This window comes from Cygnus olor, chromosome 26, assembly GCF_009769625.2.
Source record: "Cygnus olor isolate bCygOlo1 chromosome 26, bCygOlo1.pri.v2, whole genome shotgun sequence".
Taxonomy (NCBI): Eukaryota; Metazoa; Chordata; class Aves; order Anseriformes; family Anatidae; genus Cygnus; species Cygnus olor.
Genome location: NC_049194.1, coordinates 1,826,625 through 1,849,083, shown reverse-complemented (window position 1 = coordinate 1,849,083; position 22,459 = coordinate 1,826,625). Strand labels below are relative to the sequence as shown.

Sequence of the window (22,459 nt, the reverse complement as noted above, 5' to 3'; positions counted from 1 at the left end):
AGCTGCAGAACACTCGTACAAGCAGCTCTTTGACATTTTATCCAATTCTATCGTGTGCCTTTTCCCCACAAGACTCTGCACGGTGCCTACACGGATAGGAAACACTGCTGGAAGCGGCAGAGTTGTGTTAGAATGGAAACAGCTTGCTAGGAGTTATCCCACTTTAATCAGTCTTTCCACAGCTTGGCAGAAAATCTAACCTCTTGCTGCTGGTTACGTGTCTGAAAAACCCAATGCTAGCACAAAGCAAAAAGCCCCAGTACGTCTAGCAACGACATTTTCATGGATGCTGTACTTAGTCAACCCTTCTTAGGTGAGCACGGAGCACTAAGGCTAGAAAGAAAATGCCTTAAATGCCTTAAATTCATTTATGGGAAAAGGGACAGGGAGGCAGAGGTGCCAAGCAGTAAGGCCACAGGCAGGCTGACCCACTGGCTAAAAAAACAAGCCAGTGTCTCCAATTCCCAGCTCTGGCCCCTCGGTTTGACCACTGTATTGCACTTGAGACTGGCAGGTGCTTTTATTCAGCCAGGGGAGATAAAACAGCACATCTGCTGAAGGATTAACGTTCTCCATCGCTCGCTCTGTTCAGGAGACGGTTTGTTTGTGAGTTTCTATTATCCACGCAGCAATGAGAACCTCGGAAAAGCAAGTGAAGTAGTGGAAAATCTTGAATTAAGCAAAGACGTCGTTAATCCTGCTTTTGCTTTAGGGAGGCTTTGCCCTAATATTATAAATCTACAAATTTAAAAGCAAAAAGCTGGAAAACTGAATAGAGCAAAGCGCTGCTGATAAGCAAAAAAATAAAAAGCCCGGTTATCAGTTTACATGACGAACACTGTTTTTCCTTTCAGTTCTGTCAGCTTTCCAAAATCCTGAGCCAAAACACAAGAAGAATTTGAGCTGGGTTTTACATTCAGATAGCCCAGGAAACGTGCCCAAGAGACGAAAGCAAAGTCGGGTCGTGCTCTGCCCTGTTGTGCAGCGGGAGGCACGCTGCTCGGAGGCTGGGAGCTCTGCACGGAGGCTGGGAGCTGCCACCTCCCTGTTTTTCCTGGGGCTGGACTCGGCAGGCTCCACCCCAAGCTTCCCCAAAAATAGAAACCTTGCAAAATGAGGCAAAAAGGCCAGCAGGAACACGGAGTCCTCCGAGAGATGCGAGAGCACAATGAAACCCACACCTAGACATATTTAGACATGTAGCTTTAACGCAGCCTGTAATTTTTTTTTGAAGTTTATCCGTGTCTGCCTGTGGATGGGAGCCCTGGAAGGAGAGGAATTGACAAGCAATGCATTCCCAGCAAAACCAGCAGTTAGCCCGATCAGGCCAACACTGCCAAGCGCACCCCTCGCCTGCTAGGGGGTCAGGAGAGCATCGATAAAAGATGATTACCAGAAACGGGATTTCCATTATTAAACATATTCGTAGTAATCGAAAGGGTGTGCAAAGGAATTCTAGCTCTGCTGGAAAATTAAGGGCTACGGGATTAAAATCTAGGGAAGGAGCGAGCTGTGCCAGCACTAACTCCATTTTCAGTGTGACCTGCCCTGTGCCCTTGGGCAAACCAACTCCTTGCTCTGTCTCGTTCTTTTCAGCTATGGGAAAGAGTAAAAATTAAGAATCCAATACAGAAGAGGGCAGCTGCAGCATTTAAATAAATATCCACGATGCGTTTTGCACTGTGAGAGCAATGAAGGTATTTACTGCAAGTCCTAAAATGGCACCTTGAACGTGACTCAAAGCGTTAAGGACTGATTCAGCCAGGAGACAGCTTTCACACTTGACATACAAATAATATGGTTGGCAAGAAGCTGCATGATCTTCACACCTCACCAGTAACTCTTCCAGCAGGAAGGCACGGGGTTCCAGCAATACAAAGACGTAAAGCTTAGTGGAGAGGGACACGTTTTTCCTTCGCGTAGGAAACGTTGCATGTATTAACACACGTTCCTTTATGTTCACGTTAATCCAGATGTATGGAGTAGATTTACAGGTTATAATAATTTAAATAACTCTTAGATCCTCCATTAGGTAGTTCTCCCCACAACCAACTTTGGGTTGGTTCCCCGTAAGCGATCGATCCGGTGAACGGAAATCATACAGCTTGCTTGTACACACCTACCACGCAGCGTACACACGTGGGGCTTCTGCTACCTAAATCATGTGAATTGTGAACCCCTGTCGGACACGGCCTTCAAAGAAACGTTAAGCTGCAGCTTTGAGATACACAGGTTACGTTCAGACTCATACAGAATCGACTCCCTTCTGAGGGGACGTTTTCCTTCACCTAAATTGTTGCCTTCGTCAGGGTACAAACCTGTTGCAGAAGGTTGTCCAGCAAATCCTTGTCCTGCTGAGAAAGTCCATCCTTCTGCAATCTGAGAATAAGTTCAGGTTTCTTATAAGGCTTTAGTGCCAGTAAGTGCACAACCCTATCTTTGAAGGGTCTCTGAGAAATCGCACTATTGCCTCTCTTTATTGCACTGGCAAGGTTGACTGGCGTTGGGCGCTTCCTGGAGGGAACAGCATCGGAAGCTCCTGGTGCAGGTTTACGCACCTGAACCTTTTTGCCTAAAATGAGATGAGAACAGTGAACTGCAGCAGTCACCTTGCAAAGGCCGGTGGGTCGTCAATGCGGATATGGAGTTCATTACACGAGCTCGAGTGCCAGAAGATGACAACGAAGGACAAACACAACCAGCACACCCCATCCGTTCCAACGTGCCGCTGGAACGACTGTCCCGTGAGTTTTATGATTCATGGCAGGCTCACAACAAGTAAACAGCAACACCAAGCTCTGGAAACCTGTGTATTACGGGCCACAAGCTTACATAAAGCCCTCTTTGTTTGCTAGCTTTTCACTTATCCCAAGTGCACATATCCCCACGGTTAATCTAACCATTTTTTTTCCTCCCTACGAGGAGAAAATTCGGCATTATTATGTAGGAGAGTCGAAATATGGAGTGGAAAGATCCGAAGTGGTCAACGAGCGGCTCCCTGCTGCTGATCTCAGCAAAAACGCTGCTCCAGCAGATGTTTCTGCTTTCAGAACAATGGGAACTTTATGGGGCTGGGTCCACCTCCCTTCCCCCCGCCAAACACGAAGGGGGTCCAACCCTGACACGTTCGCCTACTCGTTAGCGTGCTGCCTGCTTTCATAGAATAACCCCTTCTACTTCGTAGCAGTAACTGCTTCGCCTTCCAGCTACGTTTATTTGTGTGCACTTGAGGACAGAAAGCTGCCTCCCATGTTCATCTCAAGCCCTCGGAGCCAACTTCCTCAGCTCCATCCCAAGTGTGTTTCTCGGTTTCTTACAGCATTATACAGGAATTCATTTTTCCCATTCCTATTAAAAAACAACTTCAGCTAGAATCCTCACCCGAGTCCCACATCACTGACTAGGGCCCAAATCAAAGAACTGTGCTATTTTGAACCCAGAAACAGGTCACAAAGCCAGCTTCCTGCTACCAAAGATGACAAGAGCAAATGAAAAAAAAAAACCCTACAGGTCCCAAGGTCTAAAACATGGAGATGCAATTAGCAGCCACTTCGGTTCACGACTGAACAAACAACGTTGTTTGACAGTGGACAAACAACGTCCAGCATTTACTGCAAAAATGTTGGAGGTTTATTTCAGCGTGGCAATTCTCCACTGCTAGGAAGCAATGTTTTCAACTGAGTCATCTGAAGATACTGGTGATTGTCTGCAGTGTTTATTTTACTGAAATGTAGATTGCATAACTGAGTCCCCATTTCCTGGCTTTTTATTATGTACCACGCTGATGCAAGGCAGTGCGACCCGTCGTCAGCGGGGCTGAGTTAAGACGAGGGAGAAAAACAACAAATCACACATCAAACATCCCAAAATTCAGAGGCTGGCCGGACGTCATTTCCAGCAATGGGACACGAGAAGACTCGTAAGCTTTCTAGAACTGCCCTAACTCCTGCCAGGTCGTGAACAGCAAAAACACATTGTGACATTTCCACTTGGGCCTGGAGCCAAAATGGGCACTGATAGGGGAAGAAAAAGCTAAGCAAAGCCAGAACACTAAGTCACTTAAAATATTTATACCCATACAGAGAGAGAAATGTATACACACACATACTTCGCATGTATAAGCACGCTCCCCCCTACATCCCTATCACCTATCTACGCATATATTCAAGTGTTAGTTCACATCTCTACTGCTTTCCTCCCACCTTAAACACTGACATCTTGCACAAGCAGCACGTGCCTCCCTCCAGTGCTTTTTCCATGGCTGTACCTCCATGTCAGAGAGGGAAACGTTTAAGTGAGAGTATTTTTAAATGACAAGTTTTGCTGCATCTTTCGGGGAAGCAATTTGCCCTGAGAATCTGCCTCACGAGCCTACCAACTTGGTCCACTTACAGTAAAGTTCTCAAATACAAGCTAAACGAAATCTTCTCGTCTACAGGAAATCAATGCATTTCCTTCCTGATTGCTATCTTATTTCTCAGTTTTGAGTACTTGGCTGATAAAACGACGAGTCAGGGGCAGTTCTACATTTTGCAACTCACCATCCTCATCACAGACACCCTCTGAGAAGAGACTGGCTACAGATCACATGAAAAAACAGCTGGCTCCAAGAACTGAACTCCGCTTTCTGGTTAATATTTATGCCCCGAGTTTGTGACCAGACTGAGGTTAAGCTAGGTCTCAGCAGGCTCCTTCTAGAGCTCACTGTCACATTTTTATTTCCTGTCCAAAGAGTTCTCCTTTCACTGTGACAATGAGACGGTTTGTTCAAGGCTACTGTCAGCAGCTCCACTTTAATCTTTGCTGATGAACACAAGTGCACTGCTATCTGCACCCTAGATGCTGCGTGTAATGGCCTCAAGCGCAGGCACACAGCAGCTGTGTGACAACAGCAGGATGTTTTAGCTGACTTCGTTAGGAGCGCAGACACTTTAAAGCATCAGGGTGCTCCCAGCATCACCGCATGACAAATATGAGCTATGCCAGAGTGATGAGACTGTGCCCAGGCAATCCTCAGAGGCCACACAACCAGCACCACACAAGTTCCAGAGGGAAGATGGAAGCCACAAAGAAGTCACAATGCAAGGAGGCTAGCACCACAGTGAATCAGACACCCGTGAGGAGCTACCAGATACTTGCTGAGGGCTTTCATGGTCAAGTCGTTCACAGCAAAGCGAACGTCAGCACAACTTCAGGAGGTGAAGACAGCCGCTCACATCACGCTGCCGCTTACCTACGTATCTCCCCCCAGGTTTAATGACTATAGCGCTCCGGCTGCGAGTCTCCTCCTCTGCCTGTGCCATGCTTTGCCTTGCCTTCTGGTAGGAATCGTCAGTAGCACACACGGTGATCTTATCCTGTATGCTTCCCAGGCAATCCAAGTGGATATTGCCGTTGCTGCAAGAGAAAGGCAATGGAAAAGGTACTCCCAGCACTGCGAACGGGCACGTTTCTGTCACCAGTGAGTCGCTGAGGTTGTGTTATCTGAATAATAGGAAGGTACGGAAAGGTGCTGAGAGGTAAACAGGTTCTTCTGTGGGTGCCTGCTTACCCAAATGCATACACAAGCAAACAGATTACAAAGAAAGAAGTTCTAAAAAGAAAATGCATTCTATTTCTAAAAAGAAATAGCACTACTTAAGTTTTGTTGAAGTTTGATAGAGAAAACAACTCTACAGAAGGTAAGATAGAAATGGCTGGATTATTTTTGCTGCATCACTCACCTAGACACATACTGCTGGATGCAGTCAAAACTGCCCTGCGGGCTGTCCTTGCCGATATTGGAAAGATAAAACGTGAAATTCCGCGCTTCCGCGGGGCGATCAGGCCTCGGAATTGCGATGTGCTGTTGGGAGGGAGAAAAATATCGTTTACTTGGGTAGCCCACACTGAAACAAAATCTGATTTTTTAGCAGTCACTATGTTTTGAGACATTTTGGAACCCACTACGAGTAAAGCATATGGATTACTGCATAAGAGAGCATGAAGAGCAAGCTGAAAAAAAGCTACAACGAAGATTCAAGTCAGCAAAACTAAAGTGCCAAAAAGGTAAAAGAGGGACGTAGATGAAGATCAGTTTAAAAAAAAAAAAAAAAGGCAAGAGTCTGTAACAGACCAAAGGTATGAGCTGGTGGCTCGCTGCCTTCCAAAGGCACACAATGATCTTGTTCTCGCAATCTGACCCAATTCTATTGATTCAGGCTTAAAACAGGCTCGCTACCACTGTTTATGTTCAATTCAAAGCATTTGAGACTTGTTTCTTTAGCCTCGGTGATCCAGCACTAAACATAGCACAAGCCAGGTCGCTAGATAGCACGCTTATTCTTTTTTAAGAGATTATAATTCCGTAACGAGATTTCAGGGCTCACGGTAGTGTGTGACGCTGCTGCTAAACTCAATATTTAATCAAGCATTAAGTGTGCCCCGCAGACAACTCCACAGCAACCCGCATTGTTTGTCTCCCCCCAGACATTCAGTTTTGAAAGCGGTTTCTTTTTTTTCCCCCTTCCCTTCTGCATTCGAGGTCCGACATAAATCGTGGCATCGGAGCTCATCACATCAATATTTGATGATTAAAATGGCTTCCAGAGAACAAGGCAGAGGAAACACTGGCTTCAACGTCTTTTAGGCTACGCTCCACCGCACACGGTCGTATTTACCCAGCCTGCCACGTGTATGCCCGAAACACGCACGCCTCGCAAACCCACTGGTGGCAACCTCCTATGGCTGCGGGCATAGGAGGGTTTCTGGGTGGTTTCCCTTCAACCTCAGCCATCTACAGCAGCCTGGAAACCGGCTGCATCCGTGCCACTTTAATAAAGTGGATGGATGATCCTGGAACTGGCAAGAAAGGCTCGTGAGACCCACAGCGGGCTGGGCGGCAGCAGCCCTTCCGCTCGCCCTCTGCACGGGGCAGCGCCTCTCCGGCACGGCTTCACCCCAGCACCCTCTTCCCTGACCCGTGGGGAAGGGATAAACCCCCTTAAACTTCCCAGGAGAGCTGAGAGCCCGCACAAGTTCATGGTTAGGTGAAGAGCAGTTCTGGGTGTCCTACGGGCAGCGTCGTTCACCACTGGCTAATTTATGGTGAGCAGGGCAAGGTGCTGAGCACAAGGGGTCTGCCAAACTCCAGCCTTAATCCCCGGTGGGGATGAGCAAGCTGTGCTGGACACGGCAGGTTTGTAAAGCCTGGAAGATGTGTGAATGCGCCATTCGGATACGTTACAGGGGATGACTTCCAGCTCCTGATTCACCACTGTAAAAAATGGCTGCTCGGCAAGCTCCAATTCCGGCGTTTTTGCAGCGTTTCTGCAGTTTACACAGGCAGCTTCTCCGAAGGACGTAAAACGAGACAGAAGCAAGAGCCACATGAACGTTAAACGTTGCCTGTGCCAGTACTGAAAAGTGTAGCACATGCAAACCGGCCGTTATCTAGGAATTATTTTTAGCTGAAACAGAAGGTTTCAAGCCACCAAAATCAGCATGGTAACTGCTCGGAGGGAGCCCTAATTTTGGTGCAGTCTTACACCAGTAACCATAGACACTTAAAAATAGCTCGGTACAGATGTGACTTATGTTTCTTCTTTCAAGTAATATTCATCTGTGTACAGCTCACTCTGAATGGTAATTTCACCTTCCTCTATTTATACCAGCAGAAGTTCATCCCCAGAAACAGGGGCAAGGTAATATTTTCCAATCGCGTACAGTTCAAAGGCTCCGTACCCAGGAGGCGTTTTTAAGAAAGCCGTACTAACTCGGCACCTGAAGGTTTCTTTTCTCCCCAGTTCAGTTCTCCTCCTCCTCCTCCCGGTCGCAGCTGTCCCCCAGTAAGCACCTGCAAATTTGCCCCAACCTCTTCTGTAATCCTCTACCTGCTTTAACAAAACAGCAAGTCACGCACTCCAGCTACCCCCGCTTACAATGCTTTGCTACCTGAGCTCTGAAAATCTCATTTACGTGCACGTTGAAACACGCAGAACGCTCAGGACTCCGTACAGAAGTATAAAATCATCAAAGAAAACCCGATTTGTGATGAAAAAGTGCAACAAGCAGGTGCTGCTCCTAAGGAGTACCCAGCCGGTCCTGCCTTCATGCTCAAGGCATGCCGCTAATCATGACCACTGACTCCCATCGAAGTTCTGATCGTTACAGAAGCGCACCAAAAAAGTGATTAAAAAAGACCGGCGCTGCCATAAAGGAACGCTTCCCAAGGCAAAGATCCTTCACCGACCACCGTTTGTGGAGCCCTGGGAGCTCTGATGCAGACCAGGATCTGTTCAGGAGGTCTCACCCCACCACAGCTGGGAAATTCGGGGTGAACCCACCAACATCCTCCTTCAGCACCTGGCCGGTGGAGCTGCCGCCTCGCCTGCTCCCGGGTTTCACTCTCAGCCAATTCCCTCCGCTGTTCAATGACAGCACTGAACACGGGAGCTCATGTCCATGCGTTAGGGAGCTGGGAGCATCCCTGACAGCGTTCGTTACACGGCAGCGCTGGGAGCAGGTGAGGGAGACGCGGACACGGTAATTTAAAAGCTCCACAATAATGAGATCCAGCAGCTGAGGATGCTTCTGGAGAACCAAAGTAAGGAAGCAGCAGCTTGCCACGTACTCTTATTTTACATCCTACTTCCCCTTGAACACCAAATACCCGGGAGTTTGTCCTTGTGCGAAGGGTACTTACGCAGAAAAGTCTCCCTGCTACAGTCTCGTGTCACTGGATGCTGCCTTAAGTCATGCTCTGACATCCGTGCTAGGTATAAAATCTACAAGCCCCAAAAGTTAATCTGAAATCCTCTCCATAACATTTATTAGGAAGCCAAAGGGGAAGGCAACACACCGGGGAATTAAAGCATAGTGGGAGAAATGCACTGCAGAAATAAACAGCTAAGCAAAAGCGTTTTAATGTGATCATCTGAATTTCAGAACTCATTAAGTTACTGGAACTGTCTTTTCAGTCCGATTGGTAGAAAGCTCACTGGAAAATATTTAAAGCCCTGCTGTTAATTCCTTAAAGCAGGGTGCAGTCTTGACATACACGAGCGCTGCACTTAAAACCAGATGGTTACACAGCTGCCAGCTTCTTGTCATCCCCCGTAAAAATAATAATAAAAGGACAAAGAGCTCTTTCTATCTGCCCCAATTGAGCTGGGTCTCGCTTTCTTCAAAGCCCTACCTTTGGCCTTTACTCGACAGTGCAATTAATTACGCAGCTGAGCGGGAGGCAGGCGGAGGTCAGCTCCAACATCTCCCTCCAGCCGCGCCGCTCTGCTCCTCCGCCAGCCCCGACTGCAGTTTTTTTCTTTTTTAGATAGGGAATTGCATTTTTTTAAAAAACTGTTTTTTCTTATACTTCACCTGGAAAAGCCCAGAAGTGCTCCCAGCACCCCTAATATCACACCATGTCAAACGAGGAGCTCAGCAGCTGAGGGCAGCGGAGCGTTAAGTTGTTCTGATTAATTGTGCCACTGTTTGCATCTCCTCTGAGGACGAAGATTAAGTACAAGAAGAGGCATTTCTAGCACTTACGCAGCTCTACAGGAAAAGTTAGATCCTTCCAAGGCACAGTGCAAAGGGGAGGCGAGGCGCTGCTGTCCTTTAGCTTCTTTATTCCCGGCAAAGCTGTTTGCTCACCTACCGACAATAAATCACGCAGCCATGCCAGTTTTGTCGCTCGCTTCCAATTTTACCCAGCTTCAGCCGCCGACTGCTATCGGAACTTTCATGCTGAGCTTTCTGGGGACTTTAATTGTAATCAGAGGGAAAAAAAAAATACCGGAAATTGTTCCTTTCTTTATTTCTCAGGACAAAAAGGTCTGTACTTTTCTTAGTTGATAATAATCGCGTCTTTCCTGCTACGTTTTGCTATGGACCTAGGGAGACTAACACCACGAGGGAAAACACGGGCAAGCCCCGTGCCTGACCTCACTGCCTGTTTAACTCAAGTACTTTTCAAAGTTCTGCTGTGCCACCCCAAAAAAATTACAGGGTTATTTACAGCTGAGTTCAGATTCTTGAAAACACTGCATTCTCCTTCCTCATGCACAGTACCTAAATGAACACTCACCTTTTGGTGTCTAAACGCTATCTAAGCGACGTTTTTAAAGCTCACCGAAGCATTGCGTTACGAGAAAAACTACCAATCAAATCCCACCGTTGTCAGTAACCGGCATGACAGACGGCTTCAGGCTTCTATAAATACCCCGGAGGAGCTCAGTCATCAGAGCAGAAGTTAAAGAAATAAAACTCCTAAATATAAAAAACTTGAGGTACTCACAGAAACGGCTGGTTGCTCAGAAGCACGCGTTAAATAAAGCCTCGGGACATTCGCAGCGGCCTCTGAGCATCACCGCTGCCAGTAATTTGTGCCCAAAGCCTCACGCCACGTTTGCCAGGCTTGGCGAGGAGTTTCCCTGGGACACAGGTGAGGTTTCCAGGGATGGCTGCACCCACCGCCCCATTACCATCAGCGGGCTTGCAGCCTCCTTGTCCTGCCCACCGGGACGGCCCTATAAAACCGAATTTCCCCACCAGCGGCACTTTGCAGAGCTATGAATTTAGCAAGCTGAGAAAACAAAGAGGGGGAAAAGTTCTTATAGAGCCCACGTGGTCAGGGGAATGGGAACAATTCCTTCCTCCTGGACCACGTTGGAGCTTCACATCTCTCTTTCGGAAGTCAGAGCATCGCTCTTTGGACTGAAGCAGGACAGACGTACAGAACAAAGACCGTGCTCGGATTAATTCAATAAACAAGCCAGTAAAGCACTTCCCAAGGCAACCCATACACAAACTTACCCCTTGGCTTCCTTGAAACTGGATTACTGGTTTTGAGGTCACAGAATCCTACAAAAACAAATAAAGGAAAAAAAAATAATTAGAGAAGTCTAAAGCTCAGACATTCCCTGCAAAACAATAGGCAGCTTCATTTTTCAACTACTTTTTTTTTTTTTTTTTTTAAAGGAACGAGGTTCAGAGATGGACAGAACTCCAAGAGAAAACTCCTGAATTATTGATTTGTACCTAGAAAAGGGATAAAAGTGCAATGTCACTACTGGTTAGGCTTCACTCTTGAAAGCCAGACTTCAAGAAGAGGAAAAGCTCTGAGACGATACCGAGAGCGTCTACACTGGGCTCCCTCCCGAACCCTGCACCACTTTTCAGGCAGGGAACAGATGACATGTGTGTCTTCAGTGCTTATGTAAGTTTTGAGCTGAACAGTGGATATTTGAGGGGAAAACTTCTGACAGTGCTCGCTGTGAGAACGCACCAAGCACATTTTTTCCAAGAGAAAGCTGGCAGTTCGATGGGAAAGCAAACCGCGACTTCATTGCAAAACTCTGCTGCTGCGCTGCCCGTTTCAACAATCAGCCTCTTCCTCCATGAGAATTTGCCTGCACTTCACAAAATCATACCCCAGTTAGCTTTAAAACCCCTTAAATGTGCTCGAGACAGAGAAACACCCCTGAGTTCAGGATTTAGTTCAGGATTTTGGTCTTTCTGCACCGTTGTGCTGTGATTTCACAAGGGTTTTCCAACCCTGGCTCTTATTTGAGGTTTCAGCTACAGGGAAAGAAGGAACGCACGTGATCCAAGTCACACCAAGATTTCTTTTTTTTTTCCCCCTCCCTTAAATTTCAGGAGAATCGGGGCTGTGTTGGTTTTATTTCCTAAGCCCCGGGAATATCCCAGGAGATGCTGAACGAAACCCTCCTGCGGGCTGGGGCCATGCCCCCCGGGGCAGAAAAGCACACCCCTGGGGATCCTGCGGAGAAGCCCCCCAAAGACAGAAGGCTTTCCCAGTTGCTTGCCATGTCTTTTAGAAGTGAACACGTTGCCACGTGTATCAGAGACACCTTTTCATGGAAAAAGACACTAGGGAAAGGTTCATGAGCTCAAAGGGAGCTGCCCATTCTGCAGTCAGCGGCGGCAGCTCCCAAATCTCCGGCGCCGTCCCGGTGCCACGCAGGATCCCCCGACCTTCGGACGGCAGAAGCAGGCACCCACGTTTAGCAGCACAGGAGTTAACAGCCTGAAAGCCCATTACATTTATCAGCTCTCGTAAAACCTTCCCCAATGCTCTGAGCCCAGGAGCGAAGAATCTAAGCCACAACACGTCGACGTTAACCAAAAAGAAAAAAAAAAAAATCCCCTAGCAAGAAAAATGCTTCTCCCACAAATGAATGAGCTCACGCTAAGACAAAGCCTCCGGAGCCTTTTAAGAGCCCATCCCCTGCAAGCGAAGAGATCCACATCACCCCCTGAATCCTTACGGGATGCTTCTGCCAGCGAGCCAAGGGGGAATGTGCTCGGAGCTGACAGCACTCGCCTCGCGCTGCAAAGGCAGCTTTACAGGCACGGAGCAACCTTTATAAAGACCCAATAAACAACTTCTTGCTCTTCGTACAGAGATCACTGAATTCCTTGAGTGCCACGACACCGCATACCACAGCGCACTGTTCATGGACAGGCTGGCCAGCTTTTTGTTCCCGGTGTCAGCGTGTGCTGCGCAGGGCGTCCAGAAATCCATACGAGCACACTCGAGCAAACGAGCATGCGAAACATTAAAAAAATCTGGATCGAAAGAAAAAATCCGAGTAGGGATCTTGTACAGCTCGTTAGGGCTTCGTGAAGTCCTGCGATTCATTCTGGAAAATTACTTAAGTGGACTAGAAAGGTAACACACAGCACAGCAGTAGGATGACGAGGCAGTAAGAATACACAAGCATGCTCCGCAAATCAGGACAAGCTTTAATTACAGAACTTATAAATCCCCTCATCTACATGCTAAACGCTTTGAAATGAAATGTGCGATCTCAAACTTAAAAACGAGCGCTCGTGCTCGATGGAAAACTTCAGCTTTGCTTTGCTGACCTCCTGAAACCCAGCACTTCATCCTCCTGCACCCTGGGTGCCCAGGGGCTCTGCGGTGTCGCAGCGGGGCCGGCGGGGCCGGCGCTCCCGCGCGCACGCAGCCCCCTCCTGCAGGGCACCCAGGGCGAAAGCAAACGCACGCACCCCACCCTAATTAAGGATGTGATTTTAATTTCTTCTAACAGAACTCCCTGAATTTTTCCGTGGACACCTTCACCCTGAACAAAAGCAAACAGATGAATCACGCTGAACCAAACTGAAAGCGTATTTCAATTCAGATCTGCAACTCCGTTGGCTCAGCTTTCCCAAATGTTCTCCTGCAGACCAATACCACCGTCAAGGGGCTTCTGCCGCCGTTCCCAAATCCCTCCACCACCTTCTGAAGAGTTGCCCGGTTCTTCGGTGATGCAAAGCAGCCAACTCCCTCGTTACAGCCTCCTAAAAGTCATGGCACCATCCTCTCTCGGGGAGGGCACGCTCTCTCCGTATTTCTGTTCTCCCTTCAACGCACACCAGCAGCTGCTCAGCCCCAGCGTTCACCAGCTCACGGGGCTCAGCACATCTTCGGTAAGCCAAGGACCCTGGAGAAATCTCAGTTAGGAGGCAAAACAAGGCAGAGAAATCCACCTGAGCAACCCGGCCACCTGCACAGGCTTTATTCCTCCGTGAGGCTCCCCAGGCACCTAAGAATAGCCACCGGCTGCTGAGCAGGATCAGGACGGAGGCGAGGTGACTGCTCTGAGCAAGAGACATCGGCCCCGGCCCCGAAGCCGCTCACCAGGCACCAGATGTGCTCCCCCGCAGCTCCAGCAGGGGGTTCAGGGGGATCTAGGGAGGTCCAGGGGGGTCCAGGGGGTCCAGTTCTCCGCTTCAGGAGGTCCAGGAGCGACCGAGCATGGCTGCTGGGATGCATGGGAGCGGAGAAGAAGTGTCTGCTGAGCAAGACCAGCACCTTCCCATGCCACGCGTGCACCGAGAGCGATCCGAGCCCCGCGAAGCACAGCTAGGAGCGGGAGTTGTGCCTCTGCTCTGCGCTCGCTGTTGTTTCAGCAAAAGGCTTCCTAACGGGGAGGTGAGCAAATCCTCACCGTGTCCTCGCTGCCTGCAAGCTCCTGCAAGGGGTCTTTAATAAACAAGGAATGCACCAAGCTTCCTCCCATCTTACCGTAAGAGGAAACGCAGCCTCGTGCTTTCCCAAGCTGCCGAGTCCTTCCTGCACCAGCCTTACCCACACCGAAACCTCTCCGGGAACAGCCGAACTGCGACCGCGTGGCCGTACCTCGCCGACGTCTACCCGCACTGAAACGATTGCTGTCCTGGAGATAACAGCAACGGTACTCAGCAGAAAGCAGAAGGCTTGCTGAGCGACGGAGTAAATCCTGCTCGCAGACACGTGCTCCCCCCGAGTTGCTGCAACGAGCCCGTCGAGCACGCGGCTGCCTGGGAGCTCGCTGCGATACGTCCGCTCGTAGCAGCCCTTCAAAGGGAGCCTGAACAAATCCCGGTGATGTTGGCTGACAAGGAACCTTTTTATCCTATATAAATTCACCTGTTTGCTACCTGGAAAGAGTGCTTGGGTGCTCCTGTACCCAGCGCAGTGCCCTGCTGAGCGCCCGCTGTGTCCTGCAAAGCAGCAAGCCTGCGAACACCAGCGCCCTGCTCCCAGCTGCCAGCAGGAATCCAACCCCACCGAGTCCTCCAGCTACCGAGTTTTCAGAAGTCACGAGATTAAACCAAAAAAATGAACGCTCAACCCCAAAGCTCCCCCCCAACATTTGTCTTTCATTAGCACGTTGTTCTGCTCGTCATCCTCTAGCGAGGAGAGCTAGCAAGCCCTAACTCAGATTGGTAAAAGCCCGTAAATTCAACACGCTAGCAACTCCTCGCAGTGCAGTACTCCAGATCCGACTCGTGGAAGCATGAGGAAGGAAGAAAGAACTAGGAAATGTCAATTAACCCCGCAAAAATTGCATGTAGAACTAACAGAGTGCTTTATAGGGCATGCTCAGACAAAGCTGCCATGAGGCTTTAAACACGCCAAGGGGAAAAGCTGGATGGGCAGTTCCCACCCAGGCACAGAAAAGTAGGGCTTTACAATCCACCCCACGATTTTGGGAACTGTTCGTGGCCCTACAGAAATCCCAGAGCGGCTCGGGGCACAGGGAAGGCGGGCTGGCCATCCGCCGTGCTCAGGTCAAGCAACCAGCTGGAAACCTCCCCGTTTCTTCAGGGAAACGCACGTAATTAAGGAAAACTTTGTGTCGAGAAGGTCGGTTGTGCATTTACTGGAATTTGTACTGGAGGCAGCGTTATATGGAAAAAATTTGCCTATACTTAGTGCCGGTGTTTGTCTATTGCCTGGGATGCTGGAGAGTCACAAACGCCCAGCAAACAGAGGAAATGAAAGCTTGCCCCTATTTGTGTTGGAACAAGGGGATTCTTTGCAGTATTTAAAGCTCCTTGCAAACATTTGAAATTAGTAGCAAGAATACCGGTAAATACACAGAAAGCTGGGCATCAACCGGGCATTTTCAAGCGACACACGTAGCCGGTCGCGTGCGGTTGCAGCCGCAGCTTGCACCTGAAAAGCCAGCGACAAAAATGAGAAGGAAAAAAACTCCTGCATTTCAGACTAGCTCATGCCCCAACCTCCAAGTTCCTCTAATTCTCTGGTTACTAGTTGACGTAGAACGCGCTCTGCAGACCTGAGCACAACTCAGCAATTCAGATTGCCACTCACTTGTTTGGAATACATCGCGCAGACTTTGAGACGTAAGAGACCAGAACCGAAGCAGATCTACCCGGTGCCTCGGTGCGACAGACTCGCAGGAGACACCGCAGAGCCCCAAAGTTCATTAGAAGTGGCAAGATATAGAAATCCCCGTGGAAATAAATACCTTTGAATATAGCCACAACAACTTCAAGCGCCTGTGCGTGCGCAGAGTTTACCGGTGCTCAATTACCAGAGCCGTCCCGGGAGACGCCGCGGAGACAAAAGGCTTCTCCCAAGACATTCCACTTTCTAAGGCTTCTATTTACCTCCTACCAGAAGCACAGCAGTAAAAAAAAAAAGCCTCCTGAATATTCTTTTTTATGTCCCATCTATTACTTACAGAATTAAAATACTGTCTCTCCCTGCAACGCACCTTCCCCCTGCAATTGAGGCCTCCCGATGATCTCGTTTGAAGCCGAGGACGCTCGCAGGCTGCAGATGGGATCAAGTCTACCGAGACTTGAAAATTACACATCCCATATAATTTTTTTGACCTAAACTACAAAGCCTCCCAGACCTTTTTATGCTACACACGCCTTGGAGACAAGCTGCTGGTTTTACTATTCAAATACCATGTTCTCTGGGAAAGTCTTGGAAATCCTATGTAAATCCAAAGCTACCGCAGCAGGAGTTAAACTTCAGAGGGGTGTCACCGGCTGCTGTGCCAACGCGGCTGCTGTGCCAACGGGGATGCTCCTGGAGGTCTCGGGGTCCCCCTGCTCCTTCTGGAGATGCTCCTGGAGGTCTCGGGGTCCCCCTGGTCCTTCCGGAGATGCAAACCCCACCGTGCCCCAGCAGCCTTCGTGCAGGAGTGGTGCAGCACCGACGGGTGCTGGGAGGCGAGGTCCCTGCTCCTCGGGGAGCACCCCCCAAAATCACCCAACGTCAGCATCTGCTCGCTCCTCTCCTTCCCAAGATTACCCCATTCATTACTTTGGGGAGGGAAGGGTTGTCCAACGATGGAAGTATGTCTGCTGGGCACGGCTCCCTGCTCTCCTGCTCCTTCCTCCCCTCTCCAATGTGAAACAGAAGTGCTGGGGGCGAACACTTGAGTTTTTAATAAAAATAATCAAAAAAAAGGTGCTTTTGGTGAAGGTTTAGGAGTCAGAGACTTACCCATCGCCCCATGAACTGTGTCACGTATATTGCAAGCGATGATTTTCCTAAAATCATTAATGGATGCAGATTATCACTGCAGTATTACAGCGCCTACAAATCCTAGCATGGCGCAGTACAAGCAGCAGCAGCCCGATAAAGATCTTTTATGTCAGTCAAAACGCTAAGCCGTACGTTTTAAAGTTTTAATTGCTAGGCTGCAAAATACAGACTGGCTTCCTCTGCTATAATTGCGTAATTTAAGTGAGCTAGTACAGCACAAATGTCACTTCCTCAGTAGTTTTCCCTAGTTTTCCCTTTTTTTCAGGCTCAAGAGCCACAAGTGCCCCTATAAGACAGAAACGGAGTTGTATTAAGTGGTGGTTATGACTTGCAGTGGTCGTGGAAACTTGGTAAGGAAGCGTCCTTAGCACATCGGACATCACTGCGCTGCCTGACCACGGGATACGCCAGCCCACCTGACATACAGAAAGTTTGGTGAGCAAGACCCATGATTAAGTTAAAAATCTGTAGCCTAATCGAAACGCTTTGTGCCTGCAACGTAAAGCAGAGAGTCAGTCCCTACATGGACAATAGCTTGGATCAGCAGAGCAGAAAGCAATTAAACTCCTCTGTCATCAAGATGTCACCCCACAGGCACGAGAGCTGAGCTGGCCATGGAGGCTGCTCTCACGCACGCCTGGATCCCCTGATCTCATCTAATCCAGGTTACAAAGATCTCGCTGAACAAAACGCAGCGTGGCTGGGGACGTGGCCCTTAACCGCAGCAGTTTTTTGGGGACTTAAACCGAAGCAAGCCAACCCCGCTTCACCAGGCTGCAGGTAAGGACGAGGCAAAAACCCTCCGCACGTTCCCTGGCTGCACCGCAGCTCCAAACCAGATGCAAGGGAGCTTGCTCTGAAGGGAAACGAGGTGGCACGGGCAAAGCTCGGTGTGCTGCCTCGACTGCCGCCCGCCTTCCCGTGTCCTGCCTGCCCTCCCCGTCACCTCCCCGGGGCACGAAGCTCCTCCGTGGGACTCGTCCCCGAATCCCTCCGCAGCACCGGTGAACGGCTCTAACACCACTCAGCCCGGCTTTACACGTAGGGGAGTTGAACTTTATCAATTTTATGCCCGAGCCCAGTGAAAAATCTCTTGTTTCAGCTTGGTAACTTCCAGTCAATCTTTCCAGGCGTGCTTCAAGCGAATCCTTGCTTCCTAGTGCAGGACCGAAGGGTGTTTTTGCTGATCCCGTATTCACAGAAAGCAGCTTTTCAACTCCGAGAGACCAGGGCCCCGTGGCACGAGACGCAATACCCCGATCACCTTTAACACCAGCCAGCAAACACCGTGAAAGGTGGCTTTGGTAAGGAGGCTCCAACTCCCCAGCCCTCGGGACGAACCACACGCCGCTCGTGATCACGAAGCCCAGAGGCTCGGCTGGCACGAGGGGCGGTTGTGTTCCGCTAGGAGGAAGAGCCACACACGTGCGCAATCCAGGCGATGCCTTTCAGGAAGACAATTTAAGAGGCCCAATTGCTTAGAGAAACACAAGCAAAGCTCTTGTACCACGTTTACCGCGGCCACTGGAAAGCAGGCGACCTCGTTTGGCCGCAGAGGAGCCGGCCAAGGAGACCCCAACGCCCACAGGGCCGCCTGCGTCCCCAAGTCCTCGCTCCTGAATTTCCACGGCGATGCAAGAGCGGCGACCTGGGAAGCGCCTCCCAAAAGCAGCGATACGGAGCTGTTCTGTAATAGGTGTGCACACATCCGTGATCTGGCCGCTGAAACGGCTGCGAGAGCCGGCGGAAAACTTTCCTGAATGACTTGTTCCAGCTCAGCAAGCAGCTACACGGGAACAAAGGCAGGGAGTCAACGCAAGCCATCCAGAAAAGCACTCTTAAGTAAACCCTAAATGGACAATTAAGATGCAATGGTCTGTCTCCAAAGAAAATGCGAGCTTTGTTTTTCCAGACAAAGGACCTGGGCCACGCAGAGAGCCCCGGAGAGCCGAACCCACCTGTCTCCAGAGAGGGGAGAGGTTACTGCAGAGACTGCGAGTGGAGAACAAGCCCTGGGGATGGGCAGGCGCAGCCCAGCTCGTTTTTAAGAGCCACAACGCTTCTGTTCTCAATAATGCTTTAATCCCTGCTTTTTAACAGCCGTCAGCCGCTGGGTCCCACCACCAGGCGCCCAGCGGCACCGCTCGATGCGGCCACGGTGCTCCCTCGGGTCCGCGGGGAAAGCAGCGCAGACCCGCACCACACCGCGCAGTCCGAGGTCACGGGGAACACGTTATAAGAAAGAGGGAGAGATCAAAGGTGGTTTTGTGACACCGAGCACCCCAAAATCCCAATTAACTCAGGCACAGCCACCCGTCTCCGGCGCTGCTGGAGGAGTCGGCCTCGTTTAGGGGCTGCCGGCGCATCTCGCAGCGGCGCAACGCTCCTCTCGCTCCTTTTTTATCCAGGGTTTTCTTTTTTTTCCCCCCTTTGCTTTTCCAGGGAGCTAAGGGACACCTGCTCATTAAGCCTAGCAAGAGAGGCAATAATCATAAAGCCTCCGCTCTTTACGCCTAACGCCGGGTGCCACGAGAACCTTACAGCATCATTAGCTGGAGCTTAATCACTACAAACTCCCACCAATTTCACTGTTAACAAGACCGGGCTCCTCGGCGAGGTTTCACCGGCAGAAGACCGATGGCCAACTGCCACCATCTCCAAAGGCTCGCAAATTAAAGGTTTTCAGGCAAAGGGAAGGCTCACGTCCCAGCGTAGTCCCTGTGTGCAGTACAACTGTTCAGAGCAGTCTGGCAATCAATTAGAAACGTGGCTATTACGCAACAATTACCAAAACACACAATTCCTTTTTTTTTTTTTTAGCTCAATAACCCAGGAGGTCCCTTCCGCTCCGGTAGTTTTGACACAATGACGGCATCCCTCAGAAAAGAGAAGTTCCGTTTTTTGAGCTATTGGATTTTCTGGGGCCGTTCCTCATCACAGAAGGGTGTTCCAGACCCTCACCGAAACCGAGAGCCAGGAACTCCCGGAGCTGTGCTGCTGTAATTAGTCAGCACGGCGCTCTTGTACCAAACCTGCCCGTTCATTCAATGCCCCTGCCCGCCTCTCCGCCCTCCTCTGCCCAGCCCAGTCCCAAAAGAGGTCCAGCAGCCCCTTCCCCTTCCTGCTAACACCACAAATCGACAAAATCCTGCCCAAAAAGTCATTGTAATTTTTCCAGAAAAGGTATTTCTTCTGTAAGTCGGACTAGAAGGTGAAGCTGGGATGGCAGAAGACAAGTTGGAACAACGTTCCTCAAAGCACCGGCACAAAGACAGTGCTGCGCTGGCAAGTCCGTCGCAAAAAAAAAATAAGTACAGAACTAGAAGCGGGTTCCATTGTTTTGTTACTTGCAAGCAATTGAAATAGAGCTTGGGGAAAAGTCATTTTTATGTTAAATTAACGCCGCCCCCCCAAACCAGTCCTCTTTAAATATAGCAACTCTACAGCCACTGCTTATACGAGAGAAAAAGATGCCTTAAATTTAACAATTAAGCCAGAATTTAACTCAGCTCCTATGGCCTGAAACTCTCTCTTTCTTACCAGGTCTACCTTTCAGCACAGCTGAATCTGTTAGCAGATACAGCAACCACACTGCAAGCCAAAGACAGGATAGAAAAAGAAAGGCAAATATTGGTATTTCTAAAGTGCAGGCAGAGGAAAACAAACCCTCTTAGATTTGTTTTTGGAACGCATGGGTTTGCTTTGAAATGCCATTTTCAACAAGAAACACCAGTCCACAAAGAAGTTTCCCATTCTGCCTACGCACAGTGGAAATATTAATAAGTTTAATAATTATTAAACCCTCTCTCAACAGAAATTCAGCGGTATGGTTCAGCAGCTGCACACGCTTGCCTTAGCAGACAGTTCACAGAGCCCTTAGCCTGGCGAGGATCCCATTAAGACATCCCTGCTCGAAATTCCCTGGGTGATCATCTCACGCACGCAACACCGCTTGTTTTCTGCGGCAGGATTTTATTGTAGCTATCAGATGAGCTTGTTAAATTGGGAAAGGACTGGAAAAAAATAACACAACACAACGAACTGGCAGCAGGAAACTGAATCATCCAAAACTCCCAACTCTGCTAAAGGTGAACGGCAGTTCTGTTTTTCCCTAAAGGCTTTACTTAAACACTTCCATGAGCCAAGAACCATTAAGGAGTTTTAGATTCTCCGAGATTAATATTTTAAAAGCCATTCCTCTGGTACAAGACACCTTGAGAGAAGGCTTCTGTGCCTCCTCCAGAAGAGAAGGGAGGCTTGGGACTGTTCACTAGATGCTGGCGATGCGGTCACCGCTCAAAGGAGATCAGAAAGTTTCCGAGCATCCTAAGGAAAACCATTTCCACCGTGGAAAATCACTTGGGTCTATTTTGACAAAGTTGGGTCTGAGATGCACGAAGGCAGCGGTACGTTCGGTCCGATTTCCCCAAAAGGGTCACGGCGACTGCAAAGCGTTTCTACCCCTCACCCCTCGCACCCTCAGTGGCCTTAAATTCGAAACCAACAACCGATAATTCCAATAAACTTGGATGGAAAGATTCAGGACGAGCCGTTAAACGTAGGAAGGACCACGAGCGGTTCCCTCCTGGGAGCAGGAAGCAGGGAGCTGGCTCACCGGCACGGATGCGCTCAGAGAAGAATATGCTCACCATGGACGTTCGCCCGCTCCTGGGGCGGTTGTGCCGCGGCCAAACGCTCCTCTGAGCCGAGACCCTGCACCTTTATCCTGCCCAACTCCGTCTTCTGAGCTCCGACGAGGGTCAGCAGCTGGAGAGGGCTTGCACCAGCCGGGGCAACTGCCGCACCTCCGTTTCCCCTACTGCCATGGGAACAGAACCCAGGCGCTTGTCAACAAAGCATCCTCCGCCCCGGCCACCAAACCGGCACCGGCCACGCGAAAGGAGCTCGCGGCGCCTCTTCCTCACCTGCTACCCTACAAAAGCTGCCTACAGGCAGTCCTTTACCTTTGTCCTTTACCTTTACGGGCATAAAGCGCACACATTCCCGCTGCCTTGGCCAGACCGAAGATGTGGATGGAAAGGCAGCCCCCGCGCTCAGAAGGCTGGCAGAAGTTACGCGGTTAAAAGGAAGCTTTTCCACAATCGGCTGCATTAAGTCTACGTACTACTAAAAGGCTTGTTTGTTTGTTTTAGCCTCTGAACTACACAAAACACCCCACCATTAGGAGAAAACTGTGCTTTCCCAAAATAAGACGGGCAAGCGTGTCATGAGAGCGTGTCTTAACTCCCCCTCGTCCCTATCATAAATAAAACAATTTCCATAATTGATTAAAACGGCCGAGCTCTTCTACCCGAGGCTAGAGGCCACGCTGTGGGAGCGATGCAGAGGAACTCGGATCCCGATTCAGAGCGGAGCCTTGTTCCATCTGCCCTCCATCAGAGGCTCTCCTCGCGTGACCTTACAGGAAGCATTTCACCCCTGGGTCCAAGCTCCTCCGCCTGGGGAGCACGGCTACATTTCCCACCTGGGAAACTTAAAAATGAATATTTTAAATTGCCTCCAATATACCTGCTTTACTGTGTTCTTCGCCAATCTGCGGGTTTCCAATTACTTCGATTTCTTTTTATTTTTTTAGGCTATTTCTCTTTCACCCATCGGGCGAAAAAGCCACCCAGACACAAAGAGAAGCTGGCTAAT

At 49.6% G+C, this 22,459-nt stretch overlaps 1 protein-coding gene across 3 annotated transcripts in view; it reads right to left on the bottom strand.

The window, feature by feature from the left end:
* The window catches only part of ELL (elongation factor for RNA polymerase II), a 52,624-nt gene that overhangs the window by 17,285 nt on the left and 12,880 nt on the right, over positions 1–22,459 (bottom strand). For 2 of the 3 annotated variants that reach the window (XM_040537582.1, XM_040537583.1), the window contains exons 2-5: positions 10,795–10,842; positions 5,724–5,845; positions 5,234–5,397; positions 2,319–2,572 (exon numbers count right to left, since the gene is read on the bottom strand). In XM_040537582.1, the coding sequence (XP_040393516.1) occupies positions 2,319–2,572; positions 5,234–5,397; positions 5,724–5,845; positions 10,795–10,842 (588 nt within the window). Of the gene's footprint in view, positions 1–2,318; positions 2,573–5,233; positions 5,398–5,723; positions 5,846–10,794; positions 10,843–21,450; positions 21,601–22,459 lie in introns of those variants that run through there. The other variant, XM_040537584.1, reaches the window with a different exon arrangement.